The sequence below is a fragment of the Mobula birostris genome, chromosome 17 (assembly GCF_030028105.1).
Source record: "Mobula birostris isolate sMobBir1 chromosome 17, sMobBir1.hap1, whole genome shotgun sequence".
In the NCBI taxonomy this organism is placed as follows: domain Eukaryota; kingdom Metazoa; phylum Chordata; class Chondrichthyes; order Myliobatiformes; family Myliobatidae; genus Mobula; species Mobula birostris.
In genome coordinates this window covers 41,020,648-41,042,381 of record NC_092386.1, presented here as the reverse complement: position 1 = coordinate 41,042,381, position 21,734 = coordinate 41,020,648, and the positions used below count along the sequence as shown (strand labels likewise).

At 41.0% G+C, this 21,734-nt stretch overlaps 1 protein-coding gene across 2 annotated transcripts in view; it reads left to right on the top strand.

Moving 5' to 3' along the window:
• Window positions 1-17,961, top strand: part of LOC140211628 (transducin-like enhancer protein 1) — a 118,790-nt gene extending 100,829 nt beyond the window's left edge. For both annotated transcript variants that reach the window (XM_072281573.1, XM_072281574.1), the window contains 4 exons: window positions 3,699-3,846; window positions 10,286-10,436; window positions 13,856-13,932; window positions 17,322-17,961. In XM_072281573.1, the coding sequence (XP_072137674.1) occupies window positions 3,699-3,846; window positions 10,286-10,436; window positions 13,856-13,932; window positions 17,322-17,429 (484 nt within the window). In that variant the 3' untranslated portion in view covers window positions 17,430-17,961. The remainder of the gene's footprint in view (window positions 1-3,698; window positions 3,847-10,285; window positions 10,437-13,855; window positions 13,933-17,321) is intronic.
• Window positions 17,962-21,734: the final 3,773 nt, after the last annotated feature.

Below are 21,734 nucleotides of genomic sequence, written 5' to 3'. Positions count from 1 at the left end.
TGTTTTGCCAAGTTGAATTGATGGTTCTATCCGATTTGTCTCAATTGGTGACGGTTGATAGATGATCTGAGTCTTCTTGGAATTGATGGTAAGTCCAAGTTTCGTGTATGCACGGTTGAAGGCAGTCAGAATCTGTTGTAGGTGGTTCTCTGAAAGAGCTGCAACACTGTTGTCATCTGCGTTTGGAACTCGATGAGGGAACTCGTGGATGTCTTCGTCTTGAATTTGAGATGGGCAAGATTGAAAAGTCTGCCATCTGTTCTGTAGACAATTTCGATTCCTGGGGGTAGGTCGTCCATGATAATGTGGATGATTGTCGCAATGAAGATGGTAAACAAAGTTGGGGCAATCACGCATCCCTGTTTTACTCCTGATCTAACTTGAAAAGGCTCACAGTTACTGTTGCTGACCATGACTGTGGCAAGCATGCCATCGTGGAGAAGTCTCAGGATTCGAATGTACTTTTCAGGGCATCCATAGGTGGATAGGACATCCCATAGGAGTATAGGAGTTCCCTTGATACCGAGTCAAAGGCTTTGGTGAGGTCAATGAATGCCATATACAAAGGTTGAAGTTGTTCACGACATTTTTCTTGTAGTTGTCGCATTGTGAAGATCATGTCAATTGCTCCACGTCATGGTCTAAAACCAGCTTTTGTCTCTGGAAGGATCTTCTCAGCTAAAGGCTAGAGCCGGTTGTTCATGATGGGGATGAGGATCTTTCCTGCTGTTGCTAACAGGGAAATTCCACGATAATTTCCACATTCAGATCGATTGCCTTTCCTTTTGTAGATGGTAACGATTGCTGAGTCTCTAAAGTCTGCTGGTATGTCTTCATTTTATCCAGATCTTGATGAGAAGTTGATGCAGTTGATAATGAAGTGGGTTACCTCCAATTTTGTAGACCTCAGCTGGTATTCTATCGAGTCCAGCAGTCTTGTTGTTTTTCTAGGTTTTGATCGCTTCCTTGACTTCTTCAAATGTTGGTATTTTGCTTAGGGAGTCATCAATGGGCTGTTTTGGAATGTTGTTAATCACATTCCTGTCAAATGAGACAGTTTGATTTAGAAGATCTTCAAAGTGCTCCCTCCATCTAGAATTGATGTCAGCATTGCTCTTCAGGATGGTTGAACCATCTTTGCTTTTGAGAGGGGTTTGACCGTGAGTGGATGGGCCAAAAGTAGCTTTAGTTGCGTTGAAAAAGCCTGGACTGTCATTGGCCTCTGCTAGTTGTTGGATTTCCTGATTTTTCTTCCTCCACCATTGGTTTTTCAGGTTTCGGGTGCTCTTCTGGACTGCAGCCTTGCATTCCTGATAGTGTTTCCTTTTGGTAGCCGATTGTTGGTCATTTTGTAAGGTAATGAAAGCTTTTCTCTTTTCGACGATGAGTTGTTGGAGTAGTTTGTCATTATCATCGAACCAATCCTGATGTTTTTTCATCTTGAACCCAATTGTTTCTTTGCAGGATGTGATGATTGCGTTCTTCAATTGATTCCAGTATTCTTCTACAGATGGTGGGATTTGTTGAGACAGTTGTTCTTGAAGATTTTGTTGGAACTTCTGTACATGGCTGATGGTCTTGAAGGATGTCAACATTAAATTTCTTAATAGTGTTCTGATTTTGATGTTTCCTTTTGGGCCGAATCTTCATTCTCATGGTGGATGAGATGAGTCAATGGTTTGTCCAGCACTCGTCAGCACCAGTAACAGCTCTTGTCATCAGTACATCTTGTTGGTCCCAAGATCGTACAATGATGTAGTCGATGAGGTGCCACTGTTTGGAGTGTGGATGCTGCCAGGAGACTTTGTGCCTGTTTTTCTGGCGAAATAGGGTGTTTATAATCACCAGGTTGTGTTCAGCACATTTGGTGAGGAGGAGTGTTCCATTGGCGTTGACCTTGCCAACTCCTTCCTTGCTTATTATTCCAGTCCAGAGCCTATGATCTTTCCCGACTCTGGCATTGAAGTCTCCCAAGAGAATGATCTTGTCATTGTTGGGAACAGAGGAAAGGATGTGGTCAAGTTAGGCGTAGAAGTTCATCTTTACTTCGTCTTCAGCGTCCAGAGTTGGAGCATAGGCGCCGATGATGGTAGCGTGTTGGTTCTTGACACGTTGGATTCGCAGAGTCATGAGACGTTCGTTGATTCCCAGTGGTTGCTCTGTCAGCTTCTGAAGTAGGCTGTTTCGAACGGCAAAACCTACTCCATGGATCCTTGGTTGTTCAGGATCAAGCCCTTTCCAGAAAAAGGTGTATTGACCTTGCTCTTCCTTTAGTTGCCCTTCTCCAGCTCTGCGGGTCTCACTCAGAGCAACAACGTCAAAGTTGAATTTTTGAAGTTCCTGGTCAACAAAGGCAGTTCTCCTCTCTGCTCGGCCTGTGTTTGGGTTATCCATCAGAGTTCGTATATTCCAGGTTCCAAATTTCATAGTTTTACTTCTCGATGTTTTTCGACCGCATGATGGTGATCCTGCTGGACGCGGCTTTCCAGACAGGATGGGGTGAAGCAGACTATTTTTAGGGCACCTTTTCTAGCCCCTTCCCAGTTCAGGGTGAGCAGAGTGGATCCTAAATAGGGCTGTTCAGATGTGAATACTGCTGCCGAACAACTTTCCTGCTTCTGTCCAAAAGCTGAACGACTGAATCAAGTATTCATCACTTTCGTGCCGGTTCTTGACTAGGAGCTTCCAGCCATCACATTGCCTGCTTCCGTCACCTTCCCCCTCCCCCGATTGCTGAAAGACTTGAAAAAGTGGCCCACAGAGCGAAGATGCCTGTGCGTGTATTTGTTTCACGTGTACTTGATGCTGCACTCCAAGAAGCACACGATACTTCACAAATCAACCAACTGATTCCAGTGGCATGGAAACCACGATGATTGGAGCTGATGGATTTGTTGCAGCCTTCATCCGCCTTCACAGCCGTTGAGTTCAATGTAACTTCATCCGCCTGTTTCGCCATTGAGGTCTTGGTTGGATTGTCATTTGTCAGGGAGCTCACCCTCAACCTTACCGCCATGGGTGACCCTACCAGGAGCATAGCTCCAGATGGCATTGCTCTCGGGATCTCAGGACCACACAAGCTTCTCCACCGCGACAAGGTGACAAACCACGGAGAAGCCCCTTCATCAGAACTGTGGATTCCCAGCATCTGCAGAATCTCTTGTGTTTACATTTTTCCAGTGCTGTCTTTATTGATGCAGGAGATCCCCATTAGTAACAACTCTATACCTCTTTAGCATACTAAATAGGCAAACATCAATTTCTGGTCCATCGTATCTGAGCTGCATTCTCTGGGGCCATGTTCAAATTATGGACCTTAGAATTCACTTCAGACTTTTGAACTCATTCTTGAAAAGCCTTGAGGATGCAAAACAGGAGTACAGCAATAATCTGACTGGTTTTGTGTGTTGCTCAGCAATAATCTGTATGTCAATAACTTTGGTAAGGGTGTTGAAAGGCAACAATATGTTTGCTAAAGGTGAGCTTTGACTGATGTAATTTTACAGTTATTTTCATGGACTCGTTGCACCTGGGTAATATTTGCACATGAAGCTCATGTCCAACCATAGATAGTTTAGCCAAATTCAGTATCAGATATAGAAGGAACATATTGATGTGGAGTCCAAAACTAACAATATAATTGTATTTATTTGAGACTTATGCAGGAAACGTTTATTCTCTTCTATTTATTTAATCAGGCAATTCCAAGGTCACACAGATGGAGCCAGCTGTATTGACATTTCAAATGACGGCACCAAACTTTGGACGGGAGGTTTAGACAACACTGTAAGGTCCTGGGACCTCAGAGAAGGAAGGCAACTGCAGCAACATGACTTCACATCTCAGGTATTTTGAGATCTTAAGCTATTTTTAACGTATTTGCATGTCTTGAGATAAATTATATACAGTGTATGTATAATATATACGTGTAAGTGAAAAGTAATCTCTTGCAAGAAAGTAGTTGCAATTTTTCAGCAATTACAAAGCATAGATCACTACCTGAAAGAACCATTGCTTACATAAAGCGTGCACAGCATAAGTTAATGTTTCCAATGTTAATATTAGTTTCAATCTCATAATAAACACAAGGGCAAAAAAACTGCAATCAATAAAACAGTGCATGAGTGTAAACATACAGCTAATGCTTTTCATTCTGCCATCAGTCTTTTTGTGAAAGATATGAAAATAGATGGATTTATTATGATTGTATTACTTGGACTTTCTTTTCAGGATTTATGATTTTTCAGTTGATCAAATGCATTAGAGATAATTTGTGAATTAATAAATAATTGTGAAGTTATGGCCAATATATTGAAGCCATTGGGCCTAGGCTGCTCATCCAGAAGAGCCGTGTGATCTGTTTGTCATGTGCCAGGGGTTATTGCACTAGGTGAAAGTCTGTGAAACCAATAAAGGTAGTATCTATATGGCTCAGTCATGACAGAACTAGTTTATGGCACCATCCTTCTGGAGTGCAGTAGATATAATGGAGCTAGACAATCAGGAGATGGAAATGTGATTGCTGATTGATATCTATTGCCATTTCATTTAACGAGACTTTGTTAACTAAGACCATGACGTCATTCTGTGGTAGGTCAGTCAGTTGAAGGCCAGGATGTGTATCTAAAATATTGCACCTTTTCCCATTAAAGTGGAGGAAAACAGTTGACAAATGTGCAGAGATCCTCTGAATTCCAACAGTTGTATCATTGCAAATGTGGAAACAATATATTGATCCATTTGTCTGTCATAGCTATGGACTATGTGGATGTGCACTAGTGATCGTGAGAATATGCTGGATTGAGGAATTCAGGTCCAATCATAATCATAGCTTTGGGGAGTGAGGAGATCTTGGAAGTTACTCAGAGTGCAGGGTACATTGATCCCACCTGAGCATGCTACTCTGCAGATGGATTTGGGAAGCACCAAGGAGTTTTCACATCACTGGCAGCCCTGGGCTATGGACTGCAGCTCAAAAGATACAGGAAACGGTATTTTGGTGATCACCGTGTAACTACTGGGAACAGTGTGAGACTGTGCAATCCAGAGTAAGATGCAGAGAATACAGGCAGTCCTTTCCTTTGTGACAGTGTTGCTCGCAATGACATGTCACGCTGCCGCAGGTAGAACTCGATGACTCCATCTGGCGAGCTGACGCTGAAAAACCAAGCTGCTACCATAAAAAGACTGTGGTTTAGCCGATACGTACAAGCGTTGGACACTCAGTATCGGGGAGCTAAGCAGCAGAGCAACAAATGAGAATCTGATAACTCCAGATTTGGGTTTGCAAATGAAAGTAGATAAACGGTCAACCAAAGAGCACAAAGGCAGTCTTGAGAGTCATTGATTTACACCGACAGTTCCAGAGGCAGATAGCGTGTCAACAAATGGATCAGAAATTGCATCCTGATGACTGTAAAATAGCAAGAAAGGAGAAATGTTTACTGAAGAGTCAGTAGAGCCCACTGTGTGGAAGAGAGATATACCTATAGAGTAATAAATTGGGTACAGAAGTAGGCCAGGGTTGGGTGTCCAAGAGGAAATATCCCAACACTGGGGCCAGTCTACTGTGTATAGGTCATGCTGAGAGTGTCGATTGACATTGGTTCAATGCCTTCCATGCTCACTTAGACCACCGGACAGAGAGTTACCATGACACACCCACATGTCTCCCACATATTTTGGACATAAGGACTGCCTTCAAGGGAGTGAATCCAAGGAAAGCAGCTGGTGCAGATGGAGTAACTGGCCGAGAACTGAAGACCTGTGCTGACCAACTGGCTGATGTGTTCACAGATATCTTCAACCTCTCACTCTAGCAGTGTGTGGTACCCACCCACTTCAAGCACACTTCAATCGTACCAGTGCCCAAGAAGAACGTGGTAACCTGTCTCTATGACTATCACCCAGCGGCACTTTCATCCATAATGATGAAATGTTTTGAGAGGCTGGTGTTGAAGAATTTCAGCTCCTGTCTGAGTTTTCGACTTGGATCCGCTCCAATTCACCTACTGAAGTAACAAGTCTACAGCAGATGCCTTCTCATTGGCTCTTAATACAACACTGGAACATCTGGACAAAGTTTCATAGATCAAAATGCTCCTTATTGATTACAGTTCAGCATTTAATACCATCATCCACTCAAAACTGATCAGTAAACTTGAAGACCTTGGCCTCAATTCCCACTTGTGCAATTGGATCCTTGGTTTCCTTACCTGTAGACTCCTGTCAGTTTGGATTGGGAAAAACATCTCCTCCACAATCTTTATCAGCACAGGAGCACCACGGGGACATGTGCTTAGCCCCCTGCTCTACTCACTTTACACCTATGACTGTGTAGTTAAGTACAGCTCCAGCACCATATACAAGTTTGCTGATGACACCACTGTTGTGGGCTTTATCAAAGGTGGTGATGAATCAGCATACAGGAGGGAAATTGTAATGACAGCAGCCTCTCACTCAATGTCAATAAGACCAAGAAACTGTTTGCAGACTTCAGGAAAGGGGAACCAAAGAGGTCCATGAGCCAGTAATCATCAGAGGATCGGAGGTGGAGAGAGCCAGTAACTTTAACTTTCTGGGTGTTATTATCTCAGAGGACCTGTCCTGGACCAATCACATAAAAGTAATTGCAAAGAAACCACAACAGCGCCTATACTTTCTCAGGAGTCCGCGGGGATTTGGCATGTTATCAAAAACCTTGGCAAACTTCTTTAGATGTGTGGTGGAAAGTGGGCTGGCTGGCTGCATTATGGCCTGGTATGGGAACACCAATGCTGTTGAGTGGAAAATCCTACAAAAGGTAGTAGATCACGGCCCAGTACATCGCGGGTAAAACCATCCCAACCATTGAGCACATCTATATGAAACATTGCCATAGAAAAACAGAATCCATCACCAAAGATCCTCATCACCCAGGCAATGCTCTTTTCTTGCTGCTGCCATCAGGTAGAAGGTACAAATGCCTCAGGATGAGCACCATTAGGTTCAAGAACAATTACTACCCCTCAACCATCAGGCTCTTGTTTTTTAAAAGAAAAGGGATAACTACAATTATTCTACTTCTGGTGTTCCCACATCCAATGGTCTGACTTTAAGGGCTCTTCATCTTGTTATTTCATGCTCGTTATTTATTGCTACTTATTTATGTCTGAACTTGCATAGTTTGTTGTCCATTGATCCTGTTGTCCATTGATCCTGTTTACAGTTACTGTTCTATAGATTTGCTAAGTATGCCTGCAAGAAAAAGAATCTCAGGATTGTACGTGGTGACATGTATGTACTCCGATAATAAATTTTATCTTCAACTTTGAAAATTTCAAAATAATGCAACTATTCATTAAGCTAAATTTGAATAGTGTGCGAACTAGTATATCGAAGTTTTAGGAAAACCATTGTCACTATGGAAACCCACATGCAAGGTGGGAAGAAACAGGTTCATCTCAAGAAGCTGCAGTGAAGTGAGAATGATTAGACCGAAAGCTACTGATCCTCCTCTGACTGAACCAGCGTTAACTTTGAAAGCTATATTGGATCTGATTCAAACGGAAATTTCAACTACCATAACGGATCTGATTCGTGTGGAGATTTCATTTAAACTGGAGAAAATTCTTGATGTAATCGATAAAATGCAAACATCTATCACGGAACATCAGTCTGCTATATCTAATCTTCAAAAATCCATGCAACAAGGTGAACTCAAGATAGGGAAAATTGAAGAGACAATTACTGGAATGAAGAAAAAACTTGACTTTCTGACTTTTAAAAACTCGGACTTGGAATACAGAATGTGACGACAGAATATTTGAATTATTGGTATTCGTGAAGCTGCTGAATCTGATGTCCCCCTTCCTTTCCAGTCCTAAAGAGGGACATCCCACCCTGTAAAAACTCATTTCAGAGAGGTAGCACCATCAATTTGTGGGAGACTTCTGGGAGAGGTGGGATGTCTGCAATAGAGTAGCTCCTTAGCAGCTAGCCAGCTAGTTTAAATAACGTTAGCTATGCTAATGAACAAATGACACCTGTTAAACTCACCTCAACATGTCTTTTACAGTCTAAACCCACCATGGGCAATAGAAAAGTCATTGTTGCAAACAGTGCAGCGAGCAACACTGTCATTATTTTGACCCCAATTAGGCAGGGGTACACTTTAGTGTAGTCTGGGGTGACGTACGTTTTATATTTTCTTTTTTTTTGGAACACTCTGCCATGGCACGCTCTCGCTCTCTCGTGCTCTCGCTTGCTTTCACTCTCGCTTGCTTGCTCTCGTGCTCTCTCTCACTCGTTTGCTTGCTCTTGTGCTCTCTCTCGCTTGCTTTGCTCACGCGCTCTCTCGCTTGCTCTCGCACGCTCGCTCTCTTGTTTGCTTGCTCTCGCTCTCTCTCTCTCTCACTTGCTTTGCTCTCGCTCACTCGCTCTTAAAAAAAATTGATTTCCGTGATATTGTATATAATTTGCGGGCATCAGGGAGCCACTATTCATATGCGGGAGACTCCCGGAACTTCCGGGAGAGGTGGGATGTCTGTAAAGAAGGACTAAAAAGGACTTCCTCTCCAGTCCTAAACTGTCTAAACATCCATAGACTGTTTATTCATTTCCATGGATGCTGCCTGACCCGCTGAGTTCCTCCAGCGTTTTGTGTGTGTTGCTATTGAAGAAAAGGATGCAAGGCTAGATGAGCAAGAGGCCCACTTGCAGAAATGATCCACTGAAATTACTGTTGCCTGGAGTGGATACTTCAGAGATGTCAAGTGCAGCTTGTAATTAAAATTTAGTGAATGAAAAGAACAAGAGATTGAGCAACTTCAAAATAGCTTGAATTTGCAACTGTATTTTGATGTAAATATTTAACATATTACATGTGTTCATAAATTTTCACAGTTCCCATAAGACCATAAGATAGAAAAGCAGAATTAGGCCATTTGGCCCATCAGATCTCTCTGCATTTGATCATGGCTGATTTATTATTCCTCTCAACTTCATTCTCCTGCCTTTTCCCTGTAACTATTAATGCTCTTATTAATCAGGAAACTGCCAACCTCTACTTTAAACATAAACAATTACTTGGCATAAAGAGCCATCTGTGGCAATGAATTCCACAGATTTGCCTACCCCTGGCTGAATAAATTCCTCCTAATCTCTGTCCTAAGGGACATCCTTTTATTATGAGGCCGTGTCCTCTGGTCCTAAATTTTCCCGCTACTGAGGACATCTACTCTGACTAGGCCTTTAGATATTCAATATGCTTCAGTGAGATTCCCTATAATTGTATTCTAAACTCCAGCAAGTACAGGCCCAGAGCCATCGAACACTCTTCATACGTTAATCTTTTTCATTCCCAGAATCATTCTTGTAAACCTACTTTGAACCCTGTCCAATTGCAGCATATCCTATCTTAGATATGCGACCCAAGCTGGCTCACAATACTCCAAATGTGGTCTGACCAATTGCTTCTAAACCCTCAGCATTACACTCTTGCTTTTATGTTCTGGTCTTCTGGAAATGAATGCGAACCCATTTGCCTTTCTTACTATCTACAAGTTCACTTTTAGGAAATCCTGCAGCAGGACACCCAAGTCCCTTTGTAACTCCGAATTTTGAATTCACTCCCCATTTACAAAATAGTCTATGCCTTTATTCCTTCTGCCAAAGCGCATAACCGTACTCTTCCCCGCACTGTATTCCACCTGCAGCTTCTTTGCCTATTCTCCTAATCTGTCCAAGTCCTTCTGCAAACTCAATGCTTCCTCAGCTACCTTGCCTCTCCATCAAGCTTTGTACCATTTACAAACTTGGGCACAAAACCATCAATTCCATCATCCGGATCTTGAACATGTACTGTGAAAAGTAGCGGACCCAACACTGACTCCTGTGGATACCACTAATCACTGGCAGCCAACCAGAAAAGGTCCTCTTTATCTCACTCTTTGCCTTCTGCCAGTCAGTCCATGATAGTATTTTTCCTGAAATATCATGACTCTTATTTTGTTTACTAACAATAATAAAATACTTCTTATTGCAGAACGAACATTACAGTCCACATTACAGCTGGCAAATTATTGCAGTGGCCCATCTAGAGGTGGCAGTGTTTCTACTAAATCTAATTTATGCAGATTATAGTTTCATTTTGCATGTGGGAGGTTGAACCGAAACTATTGAAGATTGTTGTAAATACAACTTTGATATTATAACCGCTAATATATATGTATCTCTATTTTTGTGATATTGTTTCATAGTATTCCAAAGCATAATCCCAATTTCATTTCCATTTCTTTCCCTAAAGATATTTTCTCTTGGTTACTGTCCTACTGGTGAATGGTTAGCTGTGGGGATGGAGAGCAGCAATGTAGAAGTGCTTCATGTAACGAAACCAGATAAATATCAATTGCACCTCCATGAAAGCTGTGTGCTCTCCCTTAAATTTGCTTACTGTGGTAAGTCATCAGCAACAATTAAATTATCCCGTTTATGGTTTGATGTCTCTAATATTGCCAGTTTTTATTCATCTGTCAGTAGGCCTCAATTCCATGACGCAGGGCAATGCTTTTCCTACATTAAATTGAATCTGTCAGAAAGCTAGCTGCTAAACATGGTCGGTGGCTTACTGCACACAAGCTGCGCATCTGAAAATATGTCCTCTGTTCTCTATATGACACACATATGCAGATTCCTGCTGGTTGAAACAATGACTTTGTCTGGTGTGCAATGCTGAAACATAACCACCTTAATCAGGTTCCACCACATCCTCCCTCTCCTTCCTATCAAACCCAACACCAGATCTCTAATGTCCCATCAATGATTCCTGGGTTCGTGGTGGTGGAGGAGCCAGAGGAAAGACCTTCATAGACATGTTAAAGGCATGTTTTACCAAACTGCATATCTTGGTCTTTTTGTGTAAAGGAATTAAATTCTTTGAGCAAATTATTTCTTCCAACTGAAAGTTTCTGTGACAATATTGTATGGGGGTAGCACATTTTCTCTGTGACCTTAAAGATTTCTGATTTAATCCTCGACTGGTCTCTTTAATTGAACTCCAATCACGTTGACATTGGAAATGATCTCTATTTTTTGGGATCAGGAAGAAGTCTGACTTTTTTCATTGTTCTTATTTAAAAATGTTGATTTCATTATGCAGCTTAATGGGTTAGTGACAGAAGCTAGTACTGAGCTGTGACTGCACCCCTCCGCCCCACACACAACCAAACATCATCTTATTATGAAAAAAATTAAATTTTAGGAAAAGAAAGGAATTTATTGGGGAAAGAGTGGGAAGTGTTGAAATTCAAAATGAAAGTGGCCTTGATAATTCTAGACCTGACCAAATGCTGATTTTAAGCTGTAAGCTCTACTAAGAGTTTGGACCAGCAAGAAGAGCGCATGCTTACTGGTTTGATGTGCGTAACCAAGCCCTAAAAGCCTGACAGCTTTTCTTGTTATGTAATGAGATACTCACTTATGCATTGCTCAAATCATATGAAAGAAATATTGTAATTTATAGTTCCTAATTAAGTGAATGGATGTAAAGTTCAGTGAACAAAAACTGCTTTTTGTCTCATTTTGAGAGTAGTACATATGCAGATTAGTACAAATTGATAATTGTTTTAAGGTACCTTTATATTACTGTTGTCCTGCAGCTGACAAATCTTTGTATTACGTTAATAATAGGAAATGTACATGGAGTGTCAGGTAAGACTGGTGCTTATGTTGACTCCCTGTAGGTTCACGGTGTTCCAGTGAATAGTGTGACCAGGGTGGAACCACCTCCCCCCACCCCACCACCCCACCGCCCCTGACCAATAGTCCAACCATGCAGATTAGTAGCAGGAGTTCTCCACTCGGCGCATCAATCCATCTCCACCATTTCCAGTAAAACTGCAACATACCAGCATCCAACTGCTTGGAAATGCTGTAGGTCTGGCAGGGGGCTCACCCAGAGGTTTTGCGTGTGAGTTTGGCTACAGAGTGCAAGCTGTATGTGCAGTCCAAACTCCAGCTGTGCAGCTGAAACCAGGTTCCGAATTGGGAGTATGGGTGGATTTCTGGCTGGACCCAGCATCTGGAGTGCACATTTCCTATTTTTTTTTGTTAAATACACCAAGGGTAGTCGAGAAAATCTGCTACTCTGAAACCACCAGAATCTCTTGGGTATCAGATCATCAGAGCTACGCTGATCTGATTGGACTGATGATGCCACCTCTTTCTGACAGGCCTGATGTTAGAGAGTAAAACCCCAGAAATTTTAAGGGGAATTCTCAACTTGGAAATTAAATGGATAAGGGAAAGTTCAGTTATTTACTTCTTAAAAAGTTATTTTTATTTTAATAATTTTGTTTTTGTTTTGATTTACTAATTATTTAAAGCAATCCTAATAGTTAAATATCTCAAACTGCCAAACCTTTAAAAATGTGTTTCAAAGCCTTGATAGGTTTGACAAAAGGTGTGGCTCACCTATACTAACACCCCTCCTTCCTTCCCACTACTGCCCCCATCCCGTCACCCTTCCCCTCTCGTCAAGGCATTCCAAGGACAGGTCTTTCCACCCATGGGTGAATTCTCACAATGCATTGCTGAGCTTGACTAGGTGTCCCCTGGGTGATTGGAATGGAGTTAGACCTACTTCACCCCTGCCTGCTCCACATTTTGCACAGGGTAAAACACGAGTTTTGAGCTGTGAATCTGGGTGGCGTTGGATGGAATCTCTCTCAGTTTGACCTATGAATGAAGGCAACCCTATTTTCTTAAGTTTAGAGTATTATTGTGTATATACATTGGATTCCACTTAATTGGGCCATTGGTTAATCAGGGCAGCCACTTATTTGGGACAACTCTTAAAGAACAAAAACAAATTGAGAAAACTGCCGGGATTCTTTTCTTTTATTTGGGACATTATGCCACTTAATTGGGACAGGAGACTGCTGCCAAGCAGCTTCTAAACAGCATCAGCCGTGTGCATTTGTGTTCCCATTAGACGTTACATCATGCTTGGAGCGAGCAGTTTTTAAATAGCATCAGTGCATGTGTTTCTGTTTATAAAGTAGTAATTTTTGTTACTGATAATTGGTGAGAAATAAGCAGTAAGACAACTCAGAACTGTTTTGCTCACTGTGGTTTAAAGCATTGAAGCATGGAGATGGCAGGGAGTGATAATGAAATAAGATCTCTACTTCAACAAATTAGGAACTATGAAGCATTTGAACATAATGACAGTCATCTTGAATGTTACAATGAAAGTGAAGATTTGGAGGATGCAATCATCTATAGCATTGTATGAAGGCAGTCTATTATCTGCACAAGGTGTCTGTGCTAATTTTGTTCATTTATAGTCAATCAAAAGAACTCGGTAGCGTACATTGGATGAATTTCTCCACCGATGACAATTAGTGCTATAGTACTGTAGTATAATTGGTAGTGTTCTAATTTGTTCCTATTTCATTTTAATACACAGTTTGTTACTTTATTAAACAATAGTTTGTCTTCTTTATACCTTTTTAAACTATTCCCATGAAATTTAGGTTAATTGGAGGAGCTGCTTAATCTGACCAAAATGTACTGGTTCCAATGTGTCCCAATTAACTGGAATCCATTGTATTTTACTTTCAGGAAGAACTTTTAGAAATTCTGATCATGAGCATTTAATGATTGAAATAAACAGGGCAAGCAATTCAATATGAACTCATTGACAAGTTGAGATCATTTGTATAAAATATAGAATGCAACTATTTAAAACTCGTGATTTGATTGAAGAGGAAGTGTTGGAAGAAGGATAAAACCATGGGTGACAGATTAATGTTTAACATTTGAATTAGGCTAGATATTGCATTGTAAATTTAATGATTTTATTATATTTCTACAGGTAAATGGTTTGTAAGCACTGGAAAAGATAATCTTCTTAATGCATGGAGAACACCTTATGGAGCAAGCATATTCCAGGTATTCTGAGAAAAAATTTACGTTCAAAATTGCTGAACAATGATGTTAAAGAAAATTCAGTAGAATCAGAAAAATATGGACTTACGATAAGTTTATACCATTATCAGTGTGATCACTGTTGTGTGAACTTAAAGTCTCATCAGGTCCAGGGCTATTCTTTATGATGGGCAACGCGCACAGATCAAAGTACAAGGATATCCTTTTAGAACAGAGATGAGGAGGAGTTTCTTTAGCCAAAATCTGTGAAATTCATTGCCACAGACAGCTGTGGAGGCCAAGTCATTGGGTATATAGTATTTAAACCGGTGGTTGATAGGTTCTTGATTAGAAAGGGCATCAAAGGTTATAGGGAGAAGGCAGTAGAATGTCGTGATGGAATGGCAGAGCAAATTCGATGGGCTGAGTGGTCTATTTCTGCTCCTGTGTCTTGTGGTGTTATTCTATTGCAACATTGGCAATATTTTCTCTTAAAAAAAAGCCTTTCAGAAGAACTTAAGGGATTGAACTGGATGTATGTCGGAGAGGATTGTGCTGATCATTAGAAATATACTTATGTAGTGTTATGAAGAATGGTTTTGGCCTGAAGCATCGGCTGTTAATTCGTTTCCATAGGTGCTGCCTGACTTGCTGAGTTTTGTGTATTTTGCTTTGGATTTCAGCATCTGCAGAACTTCTTGTGCTTATGTAGTAAGTTGTTCTGATCAGGAATCTGAGAAGATGGTGGAAGCTAAGTCATTTCTTCACTTTCCAAGGAAATCTACTTAAAAGGAATTGTATGGTCATGGGAAAGAAGGGAACAGATAGATAGCTCTTGAAGAAAATGTATATTTTGAATGGCTGAAATATTGTGTTCTGATTCTTAGGAACAGAAAATAGAACCAATTGCTTTTGAAATTTCAATGGCACTATATCAAGATTTATTGCAATTAGATGTACAGAGCACATAGAGACTAGTGCCTTAGTGTCGATCGAAGAGGCTTCTGAGTATCTACTCATATTGTCATGCATGTTCAGCTGGTTGCTCTGGAATTAAGAAAGGTGAATCAAGAGAATAAGTAGGGAAAGCATAGATTTAGCAAAATCTACAGTTCGTGCAATGAGAAAGGTCCTGTAAACTTTGAACAACACATTATAGAAGCTGAAACCCAAATGAATCATAAAAACAGTCAAGAAGCGTGACAGGAAGTTCATCTTGTCGGTGCTACCTAAAAGAGGGTTTACCTGCAACTTCCCAACTTCCAGCAGCAGATCTGTAGACCTCTAGGTCGTAAGTCTCTTCCTCTTACACCCTTTCAAATAGCAAATTCCCATAATACACTCTGGGCCCAGACAGTTTAATTCACTCTTATCCTTCTTTCAAATACTTTATGCCTCTTAGATTGTTTACCCTTCTGATAAGAGAAATAACTCTTTCCCATTTACTCCTATCTTGACAGCTTAATGGTGTACAACCTGAATAATTCAAGAGCCTTCGTTCCAAAGAAAAGAACCCCACATTATTCAATTATCCAGAAAGAGACATACGACACTACTGCAGATGCTGAAATCTGAAGGAAAAAAATACACAAACTGCCAGAGGAACTCAACAGGTCAAACAGCATCTGAGGAAGGAAATGAATTGTAGATGTTTTAGTTTGAGACCCTGCATCGTGAAACAGTCTCAACCTGAATTATCAATAATTCTTTCCTCTCCATAGCTGCTGGAAATCATGAGCAGCACACACAAAATACTGGAGGAACTCAGCGGATCAGGCAACATCTGTGGAGAGGAATGAAAAAATGATGTTTCACCCAAGGCACAAGGGCCTGCTAAGTTCCTCCAGCAGTTTGGGGAGTGTTCCCCCAGCCGTTTGGGGAGTGTTCCCCCAGCCGTTTGGGGAGTGCTCCCCCAGCCGTTTGGGGAGTGCTCCCCCAGCCGTTTGGGGAGTGCTCCCCCAGCCGTTTGGGGAGTGCTCCCCCAGCCGTTTGGGGAGTGCTCCCCCAGCCGTTTGGGGAGTGCTCCCCCAGCCGTTTGGGGAGTGTTCCCCCAGCCGTTTGGGGAGTGCTCCCCCAGCCGTTTGGGGAATGCTCCCCCAGCCGTTTGGGGAGTGTTCCCCCAACCGTTTGGGGAGTGTACCCCCAGCCGTTTGTGTTTTTTTTTCCTGGCTTGTTCAATGTTTCCTCATCACTATAGTTTTCTAATCTGGTGACTCTGATTGAACCTCTGTAGTGTAATCCTGTCTTCCCTGTAATGTGATGACATGAACTGTACTTGGTACTAAGGCAGTGGTCCAACTATCATTCTATACAATTCTATATTATCTCTGTGCTCTTATTTTCCCCCTTAACTGGAACTTTCCTATTTAAAAATTCTATTGGACTATTCTGCTACCTTTAAGACATAATCCAAAATCACTTGATTCTTCCACACCTTTTAACATCCTGTGTTTTTGTATTCCCATGTCTCCTGATTTCTCCACTGCAGCATTATCTTATACTCCTCTACATGACCAGAGTAAAGCTTTCCTCCTTACTGTCAACAACACAGCCAACCTTCATAAGATTTGCATGCATGCTTTTTTATTAATGCATCCTACATTTCAGTGTGAATCATTAACATGTACTGCAGATTACAAAGGACTGACACAAAACCCAGTGGAAGCAGCTGTCCAATTGCAATAAATAATTGTCAACCACTACATTTTACCTCCTGTATCTTGTGAGACTTGTCAGTAGCTGTGCTTAAATTCAAATAGACTCTTAAGTGCACTGCTCTCATTGGCTGTTTGGTACTTCCTCAAAGAATATAATTAAGTTGGTCAGACAGGTCCCGTTAACAAATCTGCGCTAAATGTCCTTGATTAAGCTGCCTTTCTCTACACTCCTTTAGACCTCCAATAATTTGGCCCCATTGAAGTTAAACTACGTTGTTTTTAAACCAATTTACTTCTTACTCCTTTTTACCTCTGGCACCACTACTGTAGCCAGGGAGTCATGAAAAATTATAGTCGTAGCCTTAGCAATTTCTTCCCTTGTTTCTTTTTACTCCCTAGGACATATTTCATGAAGTCCAGAGAAGTTATCCACATACATAACATTTTAATGCCTCCTCTCTTCCAATGTTTATCTCTTCCAATATTTCACACTCATTCATCTTAACCTCAACATTGGCATTGGTCTGCACTTCTGTGGGGGCAGTCCTAATGAACCTTACCCATATCTGCACTCTTGCATACACAATTCCATTTCGGTCCCTGATAAGCTATTTTTCCCTTTTGCTATCTCTTTTGCAATTATAAAATAACCTTGGTAAGTATTAAAGAGGGTCCAGTACTTTTTCATGTCCTCTTCTTGGCTTCCTATCATTGTGAAATCAGTCTCATTGTCTCTCTCTCTCTTTCTTTCTACAGTCTAAGGAATCTTCATCAGTGCTGAGCTGCGATATTTCAGTGGATGATAAATATATAGTCACCGGCTCTGGAGATAAGAAAGCATCAGTCTATGAAGTTATTTACTAAAATCTATTTCTGAGACAGTGTGTTCAGAACTGGTTTTCTTAATATATTAAAAAAAAACAGATGGTATCTTCCTGATCCTTCTGGCCATCAGGTCTTTAAGGTGAATCTTAACATTGATACTTGAGGACTGATGATCACTACACCAATGATCGAGGGATTAAAGTAAAGCATTATTGAACTGAGCGCAAATTAACTGTTTTGGTAGTACCAAGAAAATTCCAGGACACTTTGTGAAACCCTGGATTATTAGAAGAGCATTTGAATCCTCTCTGACCTCACATTGTATTTTTGTTATTGCCTGAATTGCTGCATTTGTGGAGTTGCCTAACCAGATGTTCACTTGTTCTTTGAAAAACATTCTGTCCTTTTGTAGTGCAATGGTGTTCCAGGTAAACCTGGTTCCTGCTTTTGCATCTTGTGAAATGTATTTTGTAACTTGTTGGAGCTCAAACGTTTGTACAAATTGTAAATATTTCGTTTAATACAGTAAAGACAGTATTGAAACAAATCGGGACTTTAACAACTTTCTTTCAACCAGCGGTTATAATTAGTGTTACCTTTGTGTTAAATTAGTGAGTGTCCTTGTTCAATTAAGTATTTGAACTGGAGAGATGAGAAATGAAATTTGTCTCTAAATAGGCAGAGGAAAAAATAAGTCCATTTGATGACATTACATTTGCAAGAGTTATTATAATTTCTATATCCCTAAGTGTGAGCAACTATTGCAGTAATTTTTGTTTTAGGATTTTTGTCCACCCTTTAGAGTTCAGTGTTACTTCACATGTCAGTGATATAAAATGCTTTCTGGATTATCACCAGATTTTGGAATTAACTTACTATCCTCTGCCTGTGGACTCTCTTGGAAGTAGACGTGCTGAGAACCATCTGCAGCTTGGTGAAATGCCCACAAACTCTGCCTCCTTCAGCATTGATTAGTCACCATTTTGTAACTTCCATAACACTCTCTTGGATTTTGACCAGCATCACTCCTTGATTCCATTTGAAAATTGCTTTGCTGAGAACCATCTGTGCACCAGGCACTGCCCATGTTTTCTGGTAGTCAACACACTGACTTGGCTCTTTTGTAACTTTGTTAAAGTTTAACCTTAAACATGTTTTAAGATTGTGAATTGTTCTGAAATGTTGGAGCAGAGATCAGCAGTGTGTCAAAAGACTGATTAATTCTGTGCAAAATACATTGTCCTCCAGCAGTATTTTCCATTTGCTTTGTAATAATTTTATTTAACATGAATACAAGGAATACTGTCCCAATGGAAGATAAAAAACAAAGATTGATATTCTGAGCCAGCTAAACAAGAGGTGTCTAATACTCTGGATTATGAAAGAACAAAGATTTTAAATAGAAGAGTTCATATATTTAAATATGTTTTTAGAAAGTCAGTATGCTTACTTTTGTGACCTTTTTAAAATTATTTTCATGGTTAAGTAATTTCTTCATTTTTTTAATGTTAAAGCATCACTGTTAAGGCCAGCATGAATTGCCTAACACCAATTAGGATGGGAATGAGCCAACTTTCAAGAATCATTGCTACCCTTTGGGTGAATGTATTCTCCACAATAGTAATGAGAAGGAGTTTCTAGAATGTAGGCAACCTGACAATGAAGGAATGCCAATATATTTCCAAATCAGGCTAGTGTGTCACTTGGAGAGGAGCCTGCTGTGGTGGTGTTCCCATGCGCCTGAAGGCCTCGTCCTACCAGCTTGTAGAGGTTGTACAGGTTGTAGTTTTGGGAGATGCTGTCAGAATAGCCCAAGTGAATAATGGCAGTGGGTTTTGTAGATGGTGCACACTACAGCTACAATACACAAATGCAAGATAGAGTCTGTCAGGGGATTGCTGAGGGGAAAGTTTGCAGAAGTCATGCTTGACAACTCACCACCTCTGCAAACAGCATAATGGAAAAGCAAAGCTTAGAATCGGGATTATTATCACTGTCTTATATGAAGTGAAATTTATTGTTTTGCAGCAGCAGTACAGTGCAAAGACAAGATTATTGTAAATTACAAAACTGTGCAAAAAAAGAAACCTGAACGAATAATAAGGTAATGTTCATGGGCCATTCAGAAAACTGAAGGAGAAGGGGAAGAAGCTTTTTCTGAATCGTTGAGTATGGGTCTTCAGGCTCCTGTGCCTCCTCTTTGATGGTAGTAACAAGAAGATCAAATGTACTGGGTGGTGAAGATGCCTCTTGAAGACGACTTTGTTGTAGGAGAGGTTTGCTGTCTGCAACCTTCTGCAGTCCTTAGCACTGAAGCCTCCACACCAGGCTATGATGCAACCAACCGGAATACTCTCCACCATAGGTAGATTTATAGAAATTTAGAAGAGACTTGGGTAACATACCGAATTTCCTCAAACTCCTAACAAAGTAGATTTGTTAGCATGCCTTCTTTGTGATTACATCAATGTGGTGAGCTTACTGGATCCATCATGCCACACATCATACAAAAGCAGTTTGCACTTTGGCTAGATGTCGCAAGCAACCATTTCTGAGTGAAATTGCAACAGTCAAGTAATTAGGTTGCAGGGTTCACCATTCAGTACTTGCCGATTTACCAGGGTCAGTTACATACTGCTGACATCAACAATCATGCAATAGGTGTTTCCTCCTTTGCCACCATAAGTTGATGTTTTTGCAGTGCAACCCATGACCTTGGTTGAACATGCTCAGTCCTGATCTAAGTACATTGTGCCACTTTATTGCAGACATGTCTTTTTAAAGGAACAATCTACAGATGCCAGATCAGACTGTGCAGCTTCAGAACTCATTGCAAACTGCTAAACGCCTTCCAAAGTCCACAGTGTGTGCTTAAATTAACAGGGAATATTTATGTTTCAGCATTTAGCTGCTGACATACTCATTCCACGGGTGTCTCAGTAGTAACACCACTGGCAACACTCTAAGCAACATTCCTGGCTGAGACTGGAGGGGACGGCAGCAATGTTGGTCCCTGCCACAAATCTCTGCAAAGTCAAGGATGTTATTTTCCACAGATTAGGATGTTTTTAACACTGCCACTGTGTTTAGAGCCATTTCTGGCAGGGAAAAAAATACATTCAAATTCTTCAATAAAATCACATAACCAGTTTCTTTTGATGTTTCACACCCAGATTTACAAAAGGAATCTATTCCTGGAAAACATCATAAAAGCTGGATAAAATTCGTTATGGAAATGTTGGTACAATATATAGAGAGAGTGGCTTTTCAGTGAAAAATAGATTCATACAAAGCGTTCATAATGTTAAAACATAACCTTGTAAACTGAATGTTTGTGAAAGGTGTGATGCCTGTGTGTGGGTTTTGAGGCAGTTAGCAGTTAGCACAGCGCTTTTCAAGCACCAGCGACCCAGGTTCAGTTCCACTGCTGTCTGTAAGGAGTTTGTACATTCTCCCGGTGACTGACTGAGCTTCCTCTGGGTACTGTGGTTTTCTCCCGCAGGCTGAAGACATACAGGTTAGTAGTTAATTAATCACACATGGGTGTAATTGAGTGATGTGGGTTCATTGGGCCAGAGGGGCCTTTTACTGTGCTGTATCTCTAAATTTAAAAAAATAAAATACACCTTCATGCTCTGTTCCAGCGACCCATGCCCTGGATGGGCTGGTTACACATACCCAATTTTTGGACCCATCGGGGATGACTGAATACGAGATGCAGTTGAGCAGTCAGCCTGTAAGGCCATGGTGGCCGGTGATATCCTCACGAAAGTGATAACAAAGGCTTGAACCTGCCCACTGGATGGTCCCTCAGGAGCTTTGGTTAACAGTGGACCTAATGTCTGCTTGTACGCTGTCTGTTCCCCTGTTGTTTAAAACCTGCAGTTGCTACAGCTGACAGATCCTGGACTATTTAGGTAAATAATGAAGTGCAAGGCACAACATGGTCTAATACCTATTGTCTACAATCTACCAAGGTCTGGGATTTCCCAACATCCACTTTGGTCATGATAAAGGGAGTGAATGGAGAAAGTGGGGGTGGTTGGAACCATTTCTATAGAAAAGAGGCATTATGCCATATTCTCTGCAGTGGGAGAGGAATCAAATCATTCATGGCATCTCAGTTTCTGTTTACACATCAGATAACCTGCTGATGGGCATCATCACTCTGTGGAATTTAGACAGGTGCTGCTCCAAGAGAAGTGTGATCTGCTTATGAACCCCATCCCTGTATCTACCGAGAGCAACAATCTGCTCACCAATGACGTTCTTCCATGTACTGAGGACATTAAGCTGCTCCCCGGTGGTATTAGAATTTGAATTGGTTTATTGTTGTCACGATAC